This window comes from Amborella trichopoda, chromosome 4 (assembly GCF_054954075.1).
Source record: "Amborella trichopoda isolate Santa Cruz 75 chromosome 4, AtrichopodaSantaCruz75HAP2 v2.0, whole genome shotgun sequence".
NCBI classification, from domain to species: Eukaryota; Viridiplantae; Streptophyta; class Magnoliopsida; order Amborellales; family Amborellaceae; genus Amborella; species Amborella trichopoda.
Genome location: NC_142339.1, coordinates 44,617,124 through 44,636,480, shown reverse-complemented (window position 1 = coordinate 44,636,480; position 19,357 = coordinate 44,617,124). Strand labels below are relative to the sequence as shown.

At 34.7% G+C, this 19,357-nt stretch overlaps 2 protein-coding genes across 2 annotated transcripts; one reads left to right on the top strand and one right to left on the bottom strand.

The window, feature by feature from the left end:
- Nucleotides 1-5,283: 5,283 nt before the first annotated feature.
- On the top strand, nucleotides 5,284-9,629 carry LOC110007395 (alpha carbonic anhydrase 7-like). The gene is made up of 5 exons (XM_088865331.1): nucleotides 5,284-5,576; nucleotides 5,738-5,955; nucleotides 6,024-6,133; nucleotides 6,497-6,599; nucleotides 9,334-9,629. The coding sequence occupies exons 2-5, from the start codon at nucleotides 5,836-5,838 to the stop codon at nucleotides 9,358-9,360; spliced, it is 360 nt and encodes a 119-aa protein (XP_088721457.1). The 5' UTR covers nucleotides 5,284-5,576; nucleotides 5,738-5,835; the 3' UTR covers nucleotides 9,361-9,629.
- A 4,171-nt stretch (nucleotides 9,630-13,800) lies between these two features.
- LOC18435843 (alpha carbonic anhydrase 5) lies at nucleotides 13,801-15,464 on the bottom strand. Its single transcript, XM_006845881.3, has 2 exons — nucleotides 15,168-15,464; nucleotides 13,801-14,394 (listed from the first exon to the last, which is right to left on the bottom strand). Exons 1-2 carry the CDS (start codon nucleotides 15,408-15,410, stop codon nucleotides 14,254-14,256), a joined length of 384 nt encoding a protein of 127 aa, XP_006845944.3. The 5' UTR covers nucleotides 15,411-15,464; the 3' UTR covers nucleotides 13,801-14,253.
- Nucleotides 15,465-19,357: the final 3,893 nt, after the last annotated feature.

Below are 19,357 nucleotides of genomic sequence, written 5' to 3'. Positions count from 1 at the left end.
AAAGGGTTTTTCAACATTAAAACTACCTTTTTCGATGGATTTTTAAGGTGCATCTGTAGTTCTACATTATAAGTTTGCATCCTTATATAATTTTTTTCTAAAACACTTAATTATTGTCAAGGGCCCTTGAGTTAGAATTCGTGGGAGCATAGAATGGAGAGATAAGAAGAGAGAACACAACATTTACATGGTTCAGGTCGAAGCCTTACATCCATGGATCCAAAAGCACAACCGGCTACATCTTCATTATTTTGGATGAATCTTTACATCAAATAGTACTTCTATATATGGAAGACAATCACATAATTACATGAGATAAATATGGTATGATAACTTGTTGACCAAGTAACTAGGTCTCTATCTTCTAGAGACCTAACTTTATCAAGAGATATATACTTGATGTATATTGTTCAATATGAACTCGAAATATCCATATCCTAACATTCTCTTTCAAACTCAAGATGCTTTGACACAAAGCAGCTGGAGTTTGAGCAATACTAAGTTGCCAAAGAAAAAAGTAGTGATCAATTTCATGATAAATTTCACAGGTTACCATGGTCTTCCAAGAAAGAACATTTATTTGGCTCTCTACTTTCTTCTAGAGACTTTCTCTCTCTAGGGTTTTCTTCACTGAAGATCTTCTCTCTCAAAGGCTTCTTTTCTTTGTAGATACTTTCTGTCTCTAAAAGAAAATCATATTTCTTTCTCTCTTCTTCGGAACATCCGGGATCGAGTAACAAAAAACTTGATAATCATCAGACATGATGGAGCAATAGAAAACTCCATCATCCATTGGGATCAAGTAACGGAAAACTTGATCATCAACCAGGATCGAAAAATTTGATCATCTTTATCTCCTCATCTGGAAATGAAACTCTTGATCATCAACCAGGATCGAGAAGTTTGATCATCTTCATCTCCTCATCTGGAGACGGAACTCTTTATCATCAACCACAACTTCGAAACTCTTGATCATCAAACTGGAATTGGAGTCTTGAAACCAAAAAGTTGCCAAAGAAACTTGCATTGCTTTCGCTGGAGTGCTTGAATAGTATGTAAGAGCGAAAAGATGTAATCCAGGACACGTGATCACCAAACTTACTCTAAAGACCACTAAAAGAGCTACAAAGGCACAACAAAGACGGCTATGCGACAAATAAAGTGCCAATAAACACTGAAGATTTATGAAAAATTCTCCTTAAAAAATCCGTTAATCATGAATGTATGTGCTCCCCTTGACGATGTCATTACAACAATGGTATGACGAAGTCCTCTGCTGCATGGCAAGGCGCTAGGAGTAAATAGAGTGCAAGACAACTGAAAAATACGCGAATACCAGAACTGATGTTCTTGTCCACATAATGTGTACATTATAGATGTTGATTCATTTCTACTCATCTCATCTCCATATCACCTATTCTCCATATCTCGTATACTGTCCCCCTTAAGTTGCGTGTGGATGCGAAGAAACACCCAATTTGCAAAATACAATTTTTTTTTGTTTTGAGTAAAGTCATATAAAAAAAAATACCAATGAAATTGGGTTTCTAGACAAAAGCTCACATCTTGAAAAATACCACCCATTTTTTTTTTTTTTTTTACATTTTCAATTTTTTTTTTTTTTTTTTTTTTCTTTTGAGTATAATCATATCAATAGCCCACATCTTAAAAAAAATAATACTCTTTTTTTTTTTTTCTACTTTTTCAATTTTATTTATTTATTTATTTTTTTCTTTTCAGTACAATCATATCAATAGCCCACATCTTAAAAAAAAATACCACTCTTTTTTTTTTTTTTTCTTCTCTACTTCTTCAACTTGCAATTCTTGGAGAAGAAACTCTTTCTCCTTCAGAAACACTTGGAGAAGGGTAAAAGGATTAGGGAGTTGACATCTGTGGTGCAAAAAAAAAGTTTAATTTTCGTCAGACCAATGTGGAATTGTACGCTGAGAAGGTGAACAATAGAGGCCTTTGTGCTATTGTATAAGCCAAGTCTCTGTGCTATAAGCTCCTCGGACGTCTAGCAGTTAAGCGAGCACTTGCTATATTCAATTACGAGGAGAAGGCGAAGAGAGAGAAAGACAACATCAGAGAGGGTGTGGCTAAGACTGAGGATTTCACCCATCTAGAGCACTTGAACAACAAGCTCCAGACGAAATTTCAAATCGTGAACCTTGCTCTGATACCAAGTTATAATTTGTGGGCTCATAGAATGGAAAGAGAAAAACAGAGAACACAACATTTATGTGGTTCAGGCTGAAGCCTTACGTCCACGGATCCAAAGTTCAACCGGCTACATCTTCATTATTTTGGATGAACCTTTACATCAAATAGTACCTCTATATATAGAGGACAATCACACAATTACATGAGATAAATATGGTATGATAACTTGATGACCAAGTAACTAGGTCTCTATCTTCTATAGACCTAACATTATCAAGAGATATATACATATACATACATAATGATGTACATCAATATGAACCCGAGATATCCATATCCTAACATCTTATACCTCGAAATAACACATTGTGAACTTTTTGATAACATATCATTTGAAAAATGCAAGACAATCACCCACCCTAACCCGTCGCGCCCCCCCCCTCCCCCCCCCCCATTTTTTTTTTTTTCTAGCTTTGGGCCCTTGTCCAACACTTCCAAAGGACAATGTCGAAACCTTAAAACCATGGTGTGTTCGATGTTAGTGATGTTTGACATCTCCAAATCTTTGCCTTAAGGTTGCCCAATGTTGCGAACACTAGACACCTTGTTCCTCAGCAAGAGGCTTGCCCAATGTTGAATATTGGATGGTGTCTATCTAAATTTCAAAAAATATGGAGCATACAAAGATAAATTGGGAAAAAACGATGCATACATAAATTTTCCTTTTTGTTATAAGAGGCTTTGGGTCGGGTTTTATACTTCTGTACTTTACATTAAATGACTAAACAACGACTCCAATATGGATTAATTGTCAAATTACTGGCGATTGCCAAAATATAACGGCGTAATTGACCGAAATAATCGAACAATAAAAAGCGCATGGTAATAGGGTAGAGAATTTAGTGGGTCCGGATCCACCCAAATCCGGATTGGATCCGAAAAGTAACATGGGATCTGGATATGATTGGATCAAAATGGTTGGATCCGATCAGATCCAAAAAGTATACATGGGATCTAGGATCGGATCCAAATATTATACATGGGATCCGGATTAGAAACAGAGAGAGTATATGCGTTCGTTGTTACTTCATACCACCCAAGTTTTTCTTCTTTTATAAGTGAAAACGGTCAATGTTTCGGACAATAGACGCCCCCATTCAAACTCATCATAAGGAATGATAGGGTAGTCTAATGTTTTCAATATCGGACCGTCCTAAAAAAGGCTTGATCTAATATCTGGAGCATCGGCACTAACCCAAAAATCAAAAATAATAATAAAAATAGTAATATAGTTCAATTGCAAAACTAGGAAAAATAAAAATACACAAAAAAGAATGATCTTAATGTAAAATTTAGAAAATTATAGACCAAAGTGTTTCCATAAAATTTGGGTAAATTCTATAAATTTAACCAGTTGCATATGTAAACTTCCCTATTTTTTATCTTATTATTTTTACAGAATTAAATTCGGGTAAAATCGGTGCAAGTAATACTTGCACAGTGACCGATTGTCATCTTTGAAAGCAGTGGTTTAAAAACGGATCGGTACCCCTGATTGGGCATTTCAGAAATCCATCCGGATCGGTGAATCGGTGTTTTGAATTGGGAATCGGCCAAATCGGTCAGATTCAGTCTTAAAAAAATTCAAAAAAATTATTAAAAACCATTATAAATGTTATTTTTTAGGAATCCAATAAGAAATGAGGGTACTAACTACATTAATAACTTTTATTTTTTTGTATCAATATGTTAATACTGAGATGTTCTTTCTATGCACGAAGATTCTCATCAAACATTTATTAAAATCTAATTATATACAATATTAGACATTGAAATTATAATTATTGGTTTGTATTTTCTTATTTATTATTTTATAATCATTTTACTATACAAATAAGAATAAATTTGAAATTTGTCTTATAATATCATCTTATTTAAAAATCTAATTTACAACTATAATAAAAAATAATACATTGCATAACCTGTAGTGTAAATAAATTAATAAATAAAATATAATATTTGGTTTAATAAATTAATAAACAAAAATAATACATTACAACCTAACTAACTATAATATTATATACTGAAATTGAAATTGTTTGTTTATATTTAATAAAATATTTATAAATAAAAAAATCTAAAATTTCTTATAATATCATCTAATTTAAATATTTTTATTGACAACTATAAGAAAAATAATATATTATATAATTTATAATACAAATAAATTAATAAATAAAATATAAGATTTGGTTATCAATATATAGTTATTAATTATAATATCATAATAAACATGCTAAAAAAATTATTAGAAAACACTTCCATATCATATGATTAAAAACAAAAATAAAACCTCCCATAAATTTTATTATTATGATATTAAAAAAATCAAAATACATTTTTTGCCTAAAAAATGTACCATTTAATATTAAATTACTCATGAATAAAAAGTGAGGCGGGTGTAAGAAAAGTTGGAAGGTTCGACTCTCTTCATTCACATCCAACGATTCATCATCTTCATCTTCTTATTTTACCCACACCAACCAATACTATATTGTCATCTTCTTATTTTACCCAGAGCAAGCAATATTACAGTAGAAGAAAAAATATAAGGATTTGTCCCACAACGACATCGAAGGAAAGGCACAACTTGTATAAATTCCACCCTTTTCAGTCGAGTGTAAGAGGTTGTGCTTGAAGCAAGCTTTGATAGTTTCAATATGACCTTGGCAGCGCAGTTCCTCTCAATTTTAGTAATACACCACTTTTGTACCGTTAAAATGCCTAATCCCGATTTTTGGCCAGATTCGAGATAGGCCGGGTGATTTCGGATCTAGATCGCCCGACTCCGCGTTGGGTTCCGATTTTTGACAAGATCCGGGGGATTTTTAAAACATTGTTGGAAAGTTGATACCTTCTTTCCCAAAATTACCTTCCCCAAACATTGTTGGAAAAATTACCTTCCCCAAACATTGTTGGAAAGTTGATACCTTTTTTCCCCAAATTACCTTCCCCCAAAAGAAGAAATGACAAAAAAAAATAATAATAACAACGAACGACAACTAATTACCAAAAATATTACGTAATTTATTGTAGCCATCACGATGGCACGAACTTTGAAAACCCTTTATCAATTCCTCCTCCCTGGTTTTTTTAATGTTTTGTGGATTTCAATTCATCTTCCTCGAAAGAAGAAACCCACAACCAAATCTTCGAGCCTACATATATTTGAAGCCCAAGGGGGACGCTACATCCATATTCGTTTGAGTTAGAGCGAGAGATAATGAGTAACACATTTTGTAGAGAGAGGATCGCCATGGATCTATGCAGGACTAGCCTTTGGTTCAGGTCCTCTTTCATTATTTTTTTCATCATAACACAATCCGTTCCTTCGGCTTCTCAGGAAATTGGTAATCTCTGCCACCCTCGTTGTATACTGCAATTTTTGTGTTTCCCCTCTCTCTCCTCTATCCCCATAATATTTTTTGATCTCCTCTTCGCAACTTTATTTCTGGTTTTCGCTTTTTTGACCTCTCTCTCTCATATGATGTTTTGGTTTAATGGGTGGTAGAGGATGAGAGAGAGTTTGATTATTTGGAAGGCAGTGAGAAGGGGCCGAAGCACTGGGGCGAGCTCCATCCCTAATGGGCGGCTTGTAGCAATGGGGATATGCAGTCTCCAATTGACCTGCTTCAAGAAAGGGTGGAGGTTCTGCCAAATCTGGGGCGCTTAAAGAGGGAATATAAGCCCGCTAAAGCAATCCTAGAGAACAGAGGCCATGATATAATGGTATCTGTCTCTGTCTCACCCAACTGAACATTCTTCTGTCTTTACTCGTTCATAAATTGTTGTGGCAGCTTAAGTGGGAGGAAAGTGGAGCTGGAACACTTGAAATAAACCACAGGGAGTATGTTCTGAAACAATGTCATTGGCATTCACCCTCCGAGCACACTTTCAATGGTTCAAGGTATATTAATTAATCAATTATGTTGTGTATGTGTCTCTGTCTTTTTACACTTCTGATTAAATGATAAACAATTGTTACATTCGCGCTGGACTGAGTGAGGTAAAAACATCAATCCATTTTAAAGATGGATACAAATACATGGTTCATCTAGAAACAATTCGGACAAACAAACGGTTCAAATGTTTTTTTAATAAAATTATTATTTTTATTTTTTTATATTCATTCTCAACATGTTAAAGATTATATATTCTTTAGAATTTTATTTTGAAAATAAATTTATTAAGGGACCCGTATTTTTACATGCGCGAACTTGGCCACCGCATCCTTTATTGACCAAATTGACGGTGGGATTTGTTTGATTAGATACTCATTAGAAGTGCACTTGGTTCACGAGAGCAAAGTACGGAAGGTAGTCGTTGTTGGGATTACGTACAAAATTGGCAGACCTGATTCTTTTCTTGAGGAGGTAATAATCTTTCTTTCTCTCTCTCCCTAACGGCCTTCTCTCTCTAAAACCGTCCCTCTCTAGAGCGTAATAATCTTTCTCACTCTCTCTCTCTAACGGCCTTCCTCTCTAAAACCCTCTCTCTCTAACGGCCTTCCTCTCTAAAACCCTCTCTCTCTAGAGCAATGATAATGTGCCGACCTCGTGCTGAGAGCCTCCACCGCTTTCTCAATCATGATTTCTTGGTTGATGTAACGTATAACACACTTCTCTCCGGCTTTTTTCTTCTTTCAAAATAGGGTCTATCCATTTCTCTCCGCTTATACTTCTACAACAATGGACAAAATTCAATGGTCTCCTTTTGCCCATTTTTTATTCTTCGGGAATATAAGCATATGGCGATACCCCTACTCTTTCTATCTTAAATTTTGGGGATTCATCTTTAATTTGAGAAAAAAAAATCTTCATATTAACTCATCATTTATTAAATGAGTAATAATCCTATACGACGCCTTTCTACATTTATATTTATATTTATATTATATTTATAGATGGTATACAATATAAATATAAATGTTGTATACACCCTTTCTTGAAGCAGGTCAATTTTTTTAAAAATTTATGTATATATATATATATATATATATATATATATATATATATATATATATATATATATATATATATATATGAAAAAGCTGGGATTAGCCCACTAGCTCATATGAACATATGAGCCAGATTGAATCTGGGCCGATCTGGCGATCACAGATGTCTGGTAGTACTTGAATTTTTTTTTTTCTACAAATCCAAATTACTTAAAATTTTAGGTGTGTGTTATTCTCATAAAGGCGGACCTAATAAAAATGTAAAAAAATTATTCGTAAAAAAAAGACCAAAAGACCCCCTGAAGCTTTTCGGGGGTATTTTGGTCAATTTATTTCATGTAAAATATTTTTTTGATATTTTTTAAATATTCATCTATTTTTTATATACACTTGCTTAAAATTTTAAGTGATTTGAATTTGTAAAAAAATAAATAAAATTCAAATACTACCGGACATCAGTGATCGTCAGATCGGCCCAGATTCAATCTGAGCCGTTGGGCTCATATGTTCATATGAGCTAGTTGGCTAGTCCCATATATATATATATATATATATATATATATATATATATATATATATATATATATATATATATATATATATATATATATATATATATATATCAGAAATGTTGGCGTACGTCCACTAGCTCATAATTACATATAAGCCCAACGGCCCAGTCAATCTGGGCAGATCTGATGATCACGATCTCATTTCATATTTTAATTTTAATTTTTTTCTACAAATCCAAATCATATAAAATTTTAAGTGTCTATTCTTCTCATCAAGATGCACTTAATATATTTTCAAATGTATTTTAATCAATTTATTTTTTCAATTTATTTTTTTGATATTTTTATTAGATTCTCCTATTTTTAAAAAGGTGCAGTTGGCATACGGATGCATTCGTAGCTGTAGAGGTAAGGTGCACCTTCAAATTTTATCATGGTATATAATTTTGATGTAAAATATTATTAAGATTATCTTAAAATCTATTTTTATGTCTAATTATAACATTTTAAATTTCAAAAATGGTTAAAATCAAGTAGATCTATAAACATATGAAAATCATGAAAATGGACGGTGTAGATAATATATTGTGAAATGCACTATTTCTGATACTTAAAATCTTTTTATTTTTCATGGTCATACATCTCAATATCAATATGATCAATCAAATGGTTTTTCAACATTAAAACTACCTTTCCGATGGATTTTTTAGGTGCATCTGTAGTTCTACATTGCAAGGTTGCATCCTTATATAAACTTTTTCTTTTTAAAAAAATGCGTGCCCAAAATTTCAAGTGACTTAGATATATGAAAAAAAACTAAAATTCAAATATGAAATGAAATTGTGATCATTGGATCAGCTCTAATTGAATATGGGCCGTTGAGCTCATATATAACTATGAGCCAGTGAGTCTATGCCAGCATTTCCATATATTAAAATTCATATGGTGATATGCATTATGAACCACATGATAAAGATCTAATAGCTAAGATTCCACCTATATTACTATTCATTATAGTTGTATAGCTATTCTAAGGTTTACTCATATATAGGAAAAAGTTAACAATAACTGGACCTCTATAGTGAATAGTAATATAGATGGAATAGGGGCCATCATATTTTCATCATGTGGTTCATAATGCATATCACAAAATGAATTTTAATTTTTTTTTTGTAGAAATCGGATCATAATGTAATTTTAGACATGTGTACTAAAACATAGGGGGCAAAATTAAAACATAAATAAAAAATATTTCTCAAAATATAAAATGACTGAAATACCTTTGAAAAATGATTAGGGTAATTTGGTCATTTTAAATTAATGAAAATACTTTTTTCATATATATTTGTATTATGCACAATAGTGTTAGATATGTACAACCAAATTTTCATTTTAATTAGGTTTATAAAAAAAATTCAAAATCATATGGTGATATGTATTCTGAACCACATAATGAAGATCTGAAGGCTAGAATTCCACCTATATTACTATCCATTATAGCTGGATTTATTTATGAATTAAATTATGTCTTCGTCTTGTACATTTACTATGATTTATTTACCAATATTTCTTCACCATTCTCTCTCTCCAAACTACCTGCAAATGATTCCAACATTTGCTTTTGCTTTGCCATCACAGTTCTATCTCTGCAAAATCTCCATCTAGATTTGTTCTCTCTATCTCTCTCATCTTGGGTGCATCCGAACTTTTATAAGAGGAGGTTCAAATGTGTGGTAAAAATAACTCCATTTAAAAGATTATCAATCAGAAGAAAAATAAATACGACTGCTCATGGGTTACTATCATTTGATACCATTCTTTTGGACTAAAGTTCAAAGGTAGATTTGTATTTTTCTTTCAACGAAATTTCAGTATGTATGTTGATAAATAATACGTTGTACATCCTTTGGCATTATCATCATTTTGGAACAAAATTAAAGTTTTTTAGTTTGAGATTTGAAGTTGAATGATTGTGAATGACGAAATAGGGCTTCTTGTTAAAATTTTAAATTTCATTTTTCGCTTGTGATATTTCACCGCATGTGTTGTTGGTCCCTTCATTATCTTTGACCTTGCATTTGCTATACACAACGATATACACATAGTGAAGTCAATAAATATTTACACGATATACACATAGTGAAATCAATAAATATTTACATATTTAGCTTTGCATTTGCAATTTGTCATGATCTTTGCATTTTTATTGTGGGCCCTATTAATGTCATCTGATTCTACAAGTAATCGAGGATATACACCTCAACAATGCCCTAAATAAAGTTTAGATTGTGCTACGAAAGCATCGACAAGCCCTAATAATCCAAATAGGATGTACTATAGGTGCCTATTATGTGGGTTCTTCCAATGGTGTGATGAATATGTTACCACTATGCAAAATGTCAATTTAAGGCATCGCAATACACCACAGTGGAATCCAATACATGAATCACAAGGACGTGTCATGGTTAATCCAGAAACAAGTATTGGCCATGATACGATACTTGGTGTCATAGGGCGTTTACAACAATTTTTACTCCGTGCCCCTTGGGCAATTGCAACAATTATTGTATTTCTTGTGTATATAAATGTGTGCTTGCTTGCGCTCATGTTTTTCATTTTTGTAGTCCTTATTCAAAATATGTTATACTTTTTTCGTTTTCCCTTTTTACTAATGTAATTATTTCTATTGTGGAATTCAACTCATTCTCCTATTACGTTTAATGTTATAGTTGAAAGTAAGAAAGTGGTTCATGTTGTAGTTGTAGAACATTTGTAGGTTAAAGAAAATTACAATATGCAAATTGGCCTTGTAATTGTTCCAATCTTCAGTAGCAGGCTTTCAATTGTTGGGAATGTAGTGTATATCAAATATCCTTATGAACAAAATAGGTGATCTAGATTAGGTGCTGACAAGATGTACTATTTTTATGATTTTGGAGCCCGTATTCATATCCAACATCTCAAAGTTGACATGATTTATTGGTGAGCTTTTCAGAGTTGAACAACTTTTTTGGGTTTTTTAGGTTCACCTCACTTCTATAATATGTGGTTGAAATCTAATATAAACGTTTTCCAAGATGAAACTACAGTATCAAAGGTGACCACATCCAAGAAGTGATGGTAGAACACCCTTGACATGGCATCTACCTATAGTAGGCTAACGATGTAATCCTCTTCATCTAATTTCACTGTATAGAAAAAAGATGGATTGGATCTCTTCATATCGATTAACCATTCCATGGCACGTTTGCCATCTTCGCCTTTGAATTTTCTTTTCTTGTTTCGTAATTGGTTTTCGATGTCTTTTTGGGAGAAAGGGAAATTACCAATCTCTCCAACCTGCTCTAATAAGATATCATAGATATTCTGAGATTTTACCAAAGGAGAGCTCATGGAGTTTATCATTAACTTTGTCGCATCCGATATTGTTCGGTGAGAACTGATGAGGAGTGATTTCCTTGGAGATACGAGATTGTGATTGTGTTCCTTCACAAACCTTGTGACAACCCACTCATTGTTGGCAATTATGCTTATGCACATCTTTGCTCCACATCCACATCTTTTCTGAGGCAAAATTTTTCTAGATTGCACTTGATTCACCGTATGGAATCCTTCCTTAGAAAACTAATATTCCCCATCAATTCTCTTTCCATCCTTATTCTTATGAGTATTTCCCTTTCTGACACCAAACCCTTCCACCAAGGCAAAAGCCTTCTAAAACTCATATGCATCATTTTCATCACCAAATCTCATTCCCACACGGCTCTATTTCAGACCCCTTGGAGGACAACGCATGCTCCCCGTTTTCGAGAATGTGGACTTATTGGAGGCGGGGTTGCAAGCAGGGGATCTTGCTCCATGGACTCTACAATATCCCCCATGTTGTTGTACTCTGACCATGTCGTGAATGCCACACTTTCTGAAATGGTGAGGTCCATCTCAAGTACTAAAAGTGCTCTACATAAAACACAATTTATTTGTCAATTAATGGCTTCAACACTTCACATATTTTGAAAAAATTAATTTGACAATCTCCATATCTTATCTCTTGGTCGTTAAGTTTAGTTGGTTATGAAGCCTTATTCCATAGAATATAACTCATTGTGAATTTTTAGATTGACTACAGTTCCTTGCTCTACTCACAGAGAGAAGAGAACTCACATAAAAACACAATTTCTTCCATATTTCAATATATTTTATCAATCGTGATTCCTAATTGGATGGCCTTTCTATGCACAGTCAACTTCAATTTAGGGACTCATATTGTTTTAGAAAACATTTGGTTCCTAATCTGGGCGGCCGGCCCCTATATTTTAAGGGGAGATTACCCGTTAGTTCAGCTTTCCTTATTATTATTAATTGACAACTCAAAGACCTAACTCATTAACCAAATGTTCATATAATGATTGTTAAATAAAATTAAATATAAGAATCTCCAAACAGTCCTTGTCATTTCAAGATTAATCATAATAACGTTTTTTGTTTTTTTGAAAAAAAGGAGAAAGGCATTGTCCACTCTTAAGAAAGACGGGTTCCATCGACTCAAACTTTCAAACATCCATGTTCTACCCTAGGGTGATCTTTAAATAGAAAATGAAAATGAGAAAATAAAGTTTTAAACTTCCAAAATATATTATTAAGTTTTTTTTTGCATTGTCTATTTTGGTTGCCGTTTCTTTAACGTCCATCTTAAAGATGGATGTTCTATAGTCCGGGGATGTAAGCACCCCCAACTCACAAAATAACTTTCCTGTCAAAACCACCCAAGCATGATTGGAATAAGGGAGTGTGATCACCCTAGTCTTGCCCCCACCTATTCTCTCTCGTTCCTTTTTTGGCTTTTTATTATTATTAATACAAAATAAGTCTTGGATACCTTACTCAGAATAGACGGGTGATCGGCTGTATCCCACTAATCCAGTTTCTAAAACACTTAATTATTGTCAAAGGCTCTTGTACCTGGAAACTACACATTGTGAACTTAATGATAACATATCATTATCATTTGTACCCTGTCCAACACTCCCAAAGAAAAATGTCGTAACCTTAAAACCATGGTGTGTTCGATATTAGTGATGTCTGACATCCCTAATTCTTTGCCTTTAGGTTTTCCAATGTTGCGAATGCTAGACACCTCATTCCTAAGCAAAAGGCTTGCCCAGTGTTGAAAATATCGTGCAGCCAAGGGGAATGAATTGGATAGGTTAGGTTATCTGATGCTGCTAACACCGAACACCATGTTCCTTGGCAAGAGTCCCTGACCAGTGTTGAAAATATTTAACCGCTCAAAGGCAAGGATTTGGAAATGCTTGGCTGATTGATGTTGCTAACACTGGACACCTCGTTTCTTAGCAAGAGAAATCTTCGAGGTGTTGAAAATATCAAACAACTCAAAGGCAAACATTTGGAGATGTCCGGTATCATTAAAGTCGAATGTGTTGTGGGTTTTAGGGCTATCCAACATTATCAATATCAAGAAGACAAAGAAATAGGGGTGTTTTGCGTTTCCGATTTCCAATAGGCCTTGAAAATGAAAAGTTATAAGATACAAAATAAAAGTGAATTTCTCACCTGTCTGATATTGGAAATACCAGGCTGGAGGCAAAACTAAAAAAAGGACGTCGGTTAGCGAGTGGTGTCCATGTAAATTTCAGAAAATATGGAGCGTACAATAATAAATTGGGAAAAAACGATACGTACGTAAATTTTCCTCTTTTTTATAGGAGGCTTTGGTTTGGGTTTCATACTTCTATGCTTTACATTAAATGACTAAACAACCACTCCAATATGGATTAATTGTCAAATTAATACTGATTGCCAAAAAAAACTTGCATAACGGCTTAATTGACTGAAATAATCGAACAATAAAAACCGCGTGGTAATAGGGCCGAGAATTTAGAGGGTCCGGATCCACCCAGATCCTAATCTGGATCTGAAACGTAACATGGGATTTGGATATGATTGGATCAGAATGGTTGAATCCGATAGGATCCAAATATTTTACATGGGATCCGGATTGAAAATAGAGGGAGTATCGGGGTTCGATGTTAACAGTATCAGACCAGCCAAGTTTTTCTTCTTTTATAAGTGAAATGGTCCATGTTCAGGACAACTGACGTCCAATTCAAACTCATCATAAATAATGATGGGGTAGACTAATGTTTCCAATTTCAGAATGCTCTAAAAATTGATTGATCCGATATCTGGGGTACCGACACTATCCCAAAATTCAAAAATGAAATACAATCATGATCATTGGGTAGGCCCTAATTGAATCTAGACCGTTGAGCTCGTATGTAGCTGTAGGCCCACTGGCCTATGTTTACCTTCACCGGAACTCGCACCTCGAGCACCGAAGCTTTGGGCAGATGTCGCTCCGATGCTTCCGCTCCCGGAATCGGAGCCATTCCCGCTCTCGCTCCCGTTAGATTACTACGAGTTTAACCAAGGCGATACTATACTTTCATAGCTTTTAAAGACATTAAATAAACAAGAAGTTGGTGGTGGTTGTTTCAACAATAGTGCCATTAAAATCGTAAATATCGAACAAAAAGGAACTCAAAACTTGAAGAACTGCGGTAGGGCAGACCTGTAACCATCTAAAGCATGTTCAGATGGAGAATGCCAGTGAAACTCCTCAAGTACGAATTGGGTTCCGTTGATGTTTATCCCACCAGCACTCCCTTTCTCCCATTCCAACTGTTGTCAACAAGCAAAACATAGAAACTCTATGAATATCCAAGAAAATGATTTTAATTACATGCAATGAAAAGGATGAAACAATCTTGATGTATGGGAAAATGATTTTAATTACATGTAATGAAAAGGATGAAAAAATCTTGATTTATGGGAAATCGATTTTCATTAATTGTAATGAAAAGGATGAAAAAATCTTGTGAATTTGGCTAAATCTTGAATTTTTTATGTTTTAATCAATGAATCTCACCCAAGGTGAGGCATTTTGTGGGTGTGCTGATGCCTACTTGGGTTAATACATTGGATATGGATTTGGGTAAAAAAGGGGGAAGTGAATAAAGAAACCTCGCCGACTAATGCACCCAAAAGTTTTGATGAAAAGGTCAACAACAACAAATTTGAGAATGGGATGAGCCTTTGGCAGTACTACTGTCAAGCCCCATGATGAAGTCTCTGACTCTATTCTTATGAAATAGTAGGGGCCCAAATCCCCACTGACTTTTCCCTTTGGAAAAGGGGTTAGGGTCGTGATGGTAGCATTTCCTATATCTCAGTAGTACGTTGTAGCTTCTATTCTCGTTGATAACTTCAAAAACTACTAAGGATTTTAAAAAACCTTGTAGGGGCCTATATTCCCCACTGTATTTACCCCAAAGAAAAGGTAAACGACCTTCGTTTTCAAGGTTGTAAAAAACAACGTTTCAAGTCAACATTTGCCCCTTACTAATGAAAACCAAGATAGCGGATCATCTCAATCATATTTCGGATTCTCATACCCCAATGCCATGGCCAGAGTTTGCAAGTTTGGCCTTTGCAGCCTCATATCGAGCCTTTAGGCTCTTTAAGCTATGGTCGTATATGGCATTTGCATGAATGATATCAATGGGTGATTGCATGGTGCCCTTGGAGCATGCCACCCATTTAGAGCGGAGCCTGCCCCAATTTTCCGGACCATTCCTGCTACCTTCCACATAGCTGAACTCAGCTTTCTCTACTGCAAAATCATCAAACCACATCATTTTGAGTATGCATTTCTAGAGAAGCATTGAGAAAAAGAAAGTACACAATGAAAATATACCAGAAAAGAAAAAGAAAATGATGCAAAATAATGAATGAATATTATCTTATCACATAGGAGGGTGAACTGAGATCGAAATATAGTGAAGAAACTGTTGTGGTTTTTGTTGTTCTTTTCAACTCATTTAAAAGAAGCAAAAAATAAAAATAAAAATAAAAATATAAGTACCCCCACACAGAGAGGGAGAGAGACAGGAGAGATTTTTTCTAGTGGGCATTCGAATAATATGATCATCTTGAATATTGACTTGTAAGAATCATTTTTAGGGGATCAGTGGTTCCTTGACTAATTTTGTAAATTAATGCTTCAGAAAAAACTACAAGAGAACTTTGTAGACATTCCATTTGTCAAAAATAAAATAAAAAAAATATAAGGGAAACTACTTTGTGGTTTTGAGATAAGAAATTGGCCAAAATATATAGTAGAAGAGGGTGTGAAGCAATGGCAAATCAACAAGGGCTATAATATGGAGGGTTTTAATGGATATTCCACTAAGTAATAAAACCATGCGATTGATTACCATGATCATCGCAGGAGACCAGGAAAGGATAAAAGAAAAGGAGAATGATGAAGGAAGAAGAGAGGTTCATATTCATCTAACACAAAAGCTTATTGTTTTCACGAAAGCTTACAGTGAGGTTATAGTTGATCTCTTTCTTATTTATAAAGAGGAGAGGATGGAGAGTACGAGGTGACTTTAGCCACACGTTAACCGGAAAAAGTATGACAAGCCAGCCAAAGTTTACTTTGGAGATTAATTAAGAATTAGAGAAGGTTCATTGGGTGATTTTTTCATTACAACATGACGATAGTTTCTTCAATTGCAAACACGTATTGTCTCTAGAAAAGCCCTTCTATTCAAAATCCATAAAAACACAAGGAAATCTTTGTACTCGTTCTGGTTTTGCATGTTAATCTCCATTCCTAAGTCCCAACAAACTTGTGTGGAAAAGAGTTACATTGAAAGTTTCTATTTCGAATAAGTCTAAACACTCCATGTCTCTTTGCTCGAGTAACAATAAACTTTGTGAGTACGTTTGCATTTCGTAATCCATTACTAAAGTGGATTCATTGCCTTTCGTTCATTATTTCTAAAATATAACAATGTTACACGTGCATTAGCATTAGGTACAATGGTCGAGCCTAGCAAAAAGAAAAGCCAAATGATTTTGTGCTCCCGAGGGAGCTTACATCCCATTCACTCTCGGACCCGATTTCTATGCGGCCAAGCACGCATATGTAGAAATGCGGGCCTCTTAAGGAATTTATTTTTGAGATGGATTTTAAGACTTAATTTTTAAGAACATGTAATCTCTAACATAGAGATCATGAATATGAATAAATAAATAAATTTTAAAAACTAGAAATAATAATTCTAGTAAAAAAACATTTGAACCATTAGTTTCCATTGTTTTTAGGTGGAACACCTACTTGCATCTATTTTTAAAATGGATGCTGTATAATCTATGGACCACATATATAGAAATGTTGTCAAGCCTGCATGAAACAATTTTCCTTCACTCTCTTCAACAAAAAGTAAGCTAGGGGTATCATTCGGACCCCAAATCTTGGGGATTTATCCTGTGGGAGGACATAAAGATCAACTCTAAGAAGAGGACGAGGGACAGAGAGTTCTAACAAACAATGTATGAGCAAGACAAAACATACATCCCAAAATTGAACCTACATTGTTCCATGGCACCAAAATCTACGTATTAAATAGCTCAAACCCCAATTTTCTTTTTCAAAAATATCAACTTAAGAGAAACCCAAATTTTCAGGTCAAAAAAATTATCCAAGCGTATATTTTACCTGAGGGAGCAAATGGATAGGTTAGTCCTATGGGATCCTAGTACACGTGCCCAAGAGAAAAATAGGTATAATACACGAGGGCATCATCATCCCCCTCAACCTTCGACAGAAGCACGTGTTTGATACTTTTCTCCAATTAGATAAATATGGTTAAACACCCGCGTTTAATACTTTTCACTAATTTGGTGAAAATCCAAAATAATTTAATAATGTGGAATGGGGGTTTATTTTAGGGAAAATTAATAATAACCCCCAAAACTAGGCTTTCTATGCAAGTTATTTCCAACCAAACTTTTTTTCTCACTTTTTGCCCAAAAACTCATATTTCTAGTAAATATCCCCCAAGGAAAAAAAGGTATATGTTTTTACGAAAACACCATTTTTCGAACATAAAAATTTAATTTTGGCCGGACATTCATGTGGGCTCACATGGGCTGGCAGACCGCTCTTTGACATTTCCGGACCCCGTTAAACTAAAAAAGTGCCGGACCACTCTTTGACATTGCCGGACCGCACTTTCAACCTGTTGCTGGACCGCATGGGCCTGTTGCTGGACCGCATAGGGCTATTGCTGGACCGCCTTTTGACAGTGCCAAACCGCATGGACCTATTGCAAGACCGTTCTTTGTCAGTGCCAGACTTCCACTTGTACTGTCGGACCGCCTTTTTGTACGAAAGAGGAGAGAGAGGCCAGGGTAAAAATAAAGGAGGGTAGTTTAGACTTTTTTATTTTCTTTAGGTTGGGAGATATTTGCTAAAAAAGTATATTTTTAGGTAACGAAACAACTTCTTCTAGTGAATTTTTGAGGTTCACCTTAATTTTATTTTTTAGGGGTGAGTATAAACCTTTTCCTTTAACTTATGGTATAAGTTGGTTGCAATTAATTTTGACCATTTGATGTACTCGGATCGGAGTGGCAATGGGCAGCGGGCGAGCCCTGGCCCTTGGGGCCGTCCCTAGTCCCCAAGGGGCCGGTTGGCCAAGCCCTAACAAAGCCGAAGCGGCTCGGTCCAAGCCTGGCATTGGCCTTGTCTTGGCCAGGCATGCCACAAAAAATAAAATTACAATAAAAATGAATAAAAGACAAACAAAACAAAAAAAGGGTCGGGCTGCCCCAAACCGGGCCAGCCATGTCACAAACCTAACCTGTCACTGGCTCGGCCCTCTAGCCCCATTTTGAATCCCATGTGCTATGGTTTTAGGGCTTGGAGGCCCATTCGAGCTGGGCTAACCGGCTCATTGCCAGCCTCTATACTTACACTTTCGAAGTCCTTAGCAATCGAGAAAACATTTAGGTTCTAAAAGAATAACAATAACGTTTTTGGACTTTTTTAGGAAAAAACCATTGGATATTTTTTTTTAAGATTTTATAAGAATTCGTCTCTCTCCATCGTGCTGTTAGAATTTCTTATCTCTCGTTCCTCTCTTATTGTCTATCTCCCTATAGATATTGTTCTCGTCTCTCGCTTTTGTCTTTCTATATTTTGCAGTAATAATTTCTTATTTCTCTGTCTCTCTGTCTCCCGTTCATTACTCTCTCTCTCTCTAATCATATAATTAGTCTAGTTTCTCACTCCTTGTAATAATAGATTGAGGTACACCGAGTTAATGCCCAAAAAAAAACAACGTCGTTGTATTTCCACTTTCAAAGACTTCCAATGATACACTTCAAATAAAATTCAATAACTCATCCTATTGTTAGAATCATGGACATATTGCAACTACAAATAAGAAATATGTAACCACAATTGTGAAGTTCTTGAAAGCCTAGCGACAAAATACAAAGAACAAAAAAATCCAACCTCAACAAACCACGGGATGGGATCCTGGCTTTTAATGCATATAGATAGAGCTAGATATCCACCATTGGGTACCATTCATTTATAAAATTGCATTTCACAACAAAAATACAAGAAAATGTCTACAATTATAGGTATAACCAGTCACGGTACAATGAAAAATCGTTGTATAACTGGTCACGGTACAATGAAAAATCGTTTGCAGCAATGATCAAAGAACTATAAGACAAGCTCAATTTCAATAAAAAAAATCGCACACGCAGACAACTATAAAAA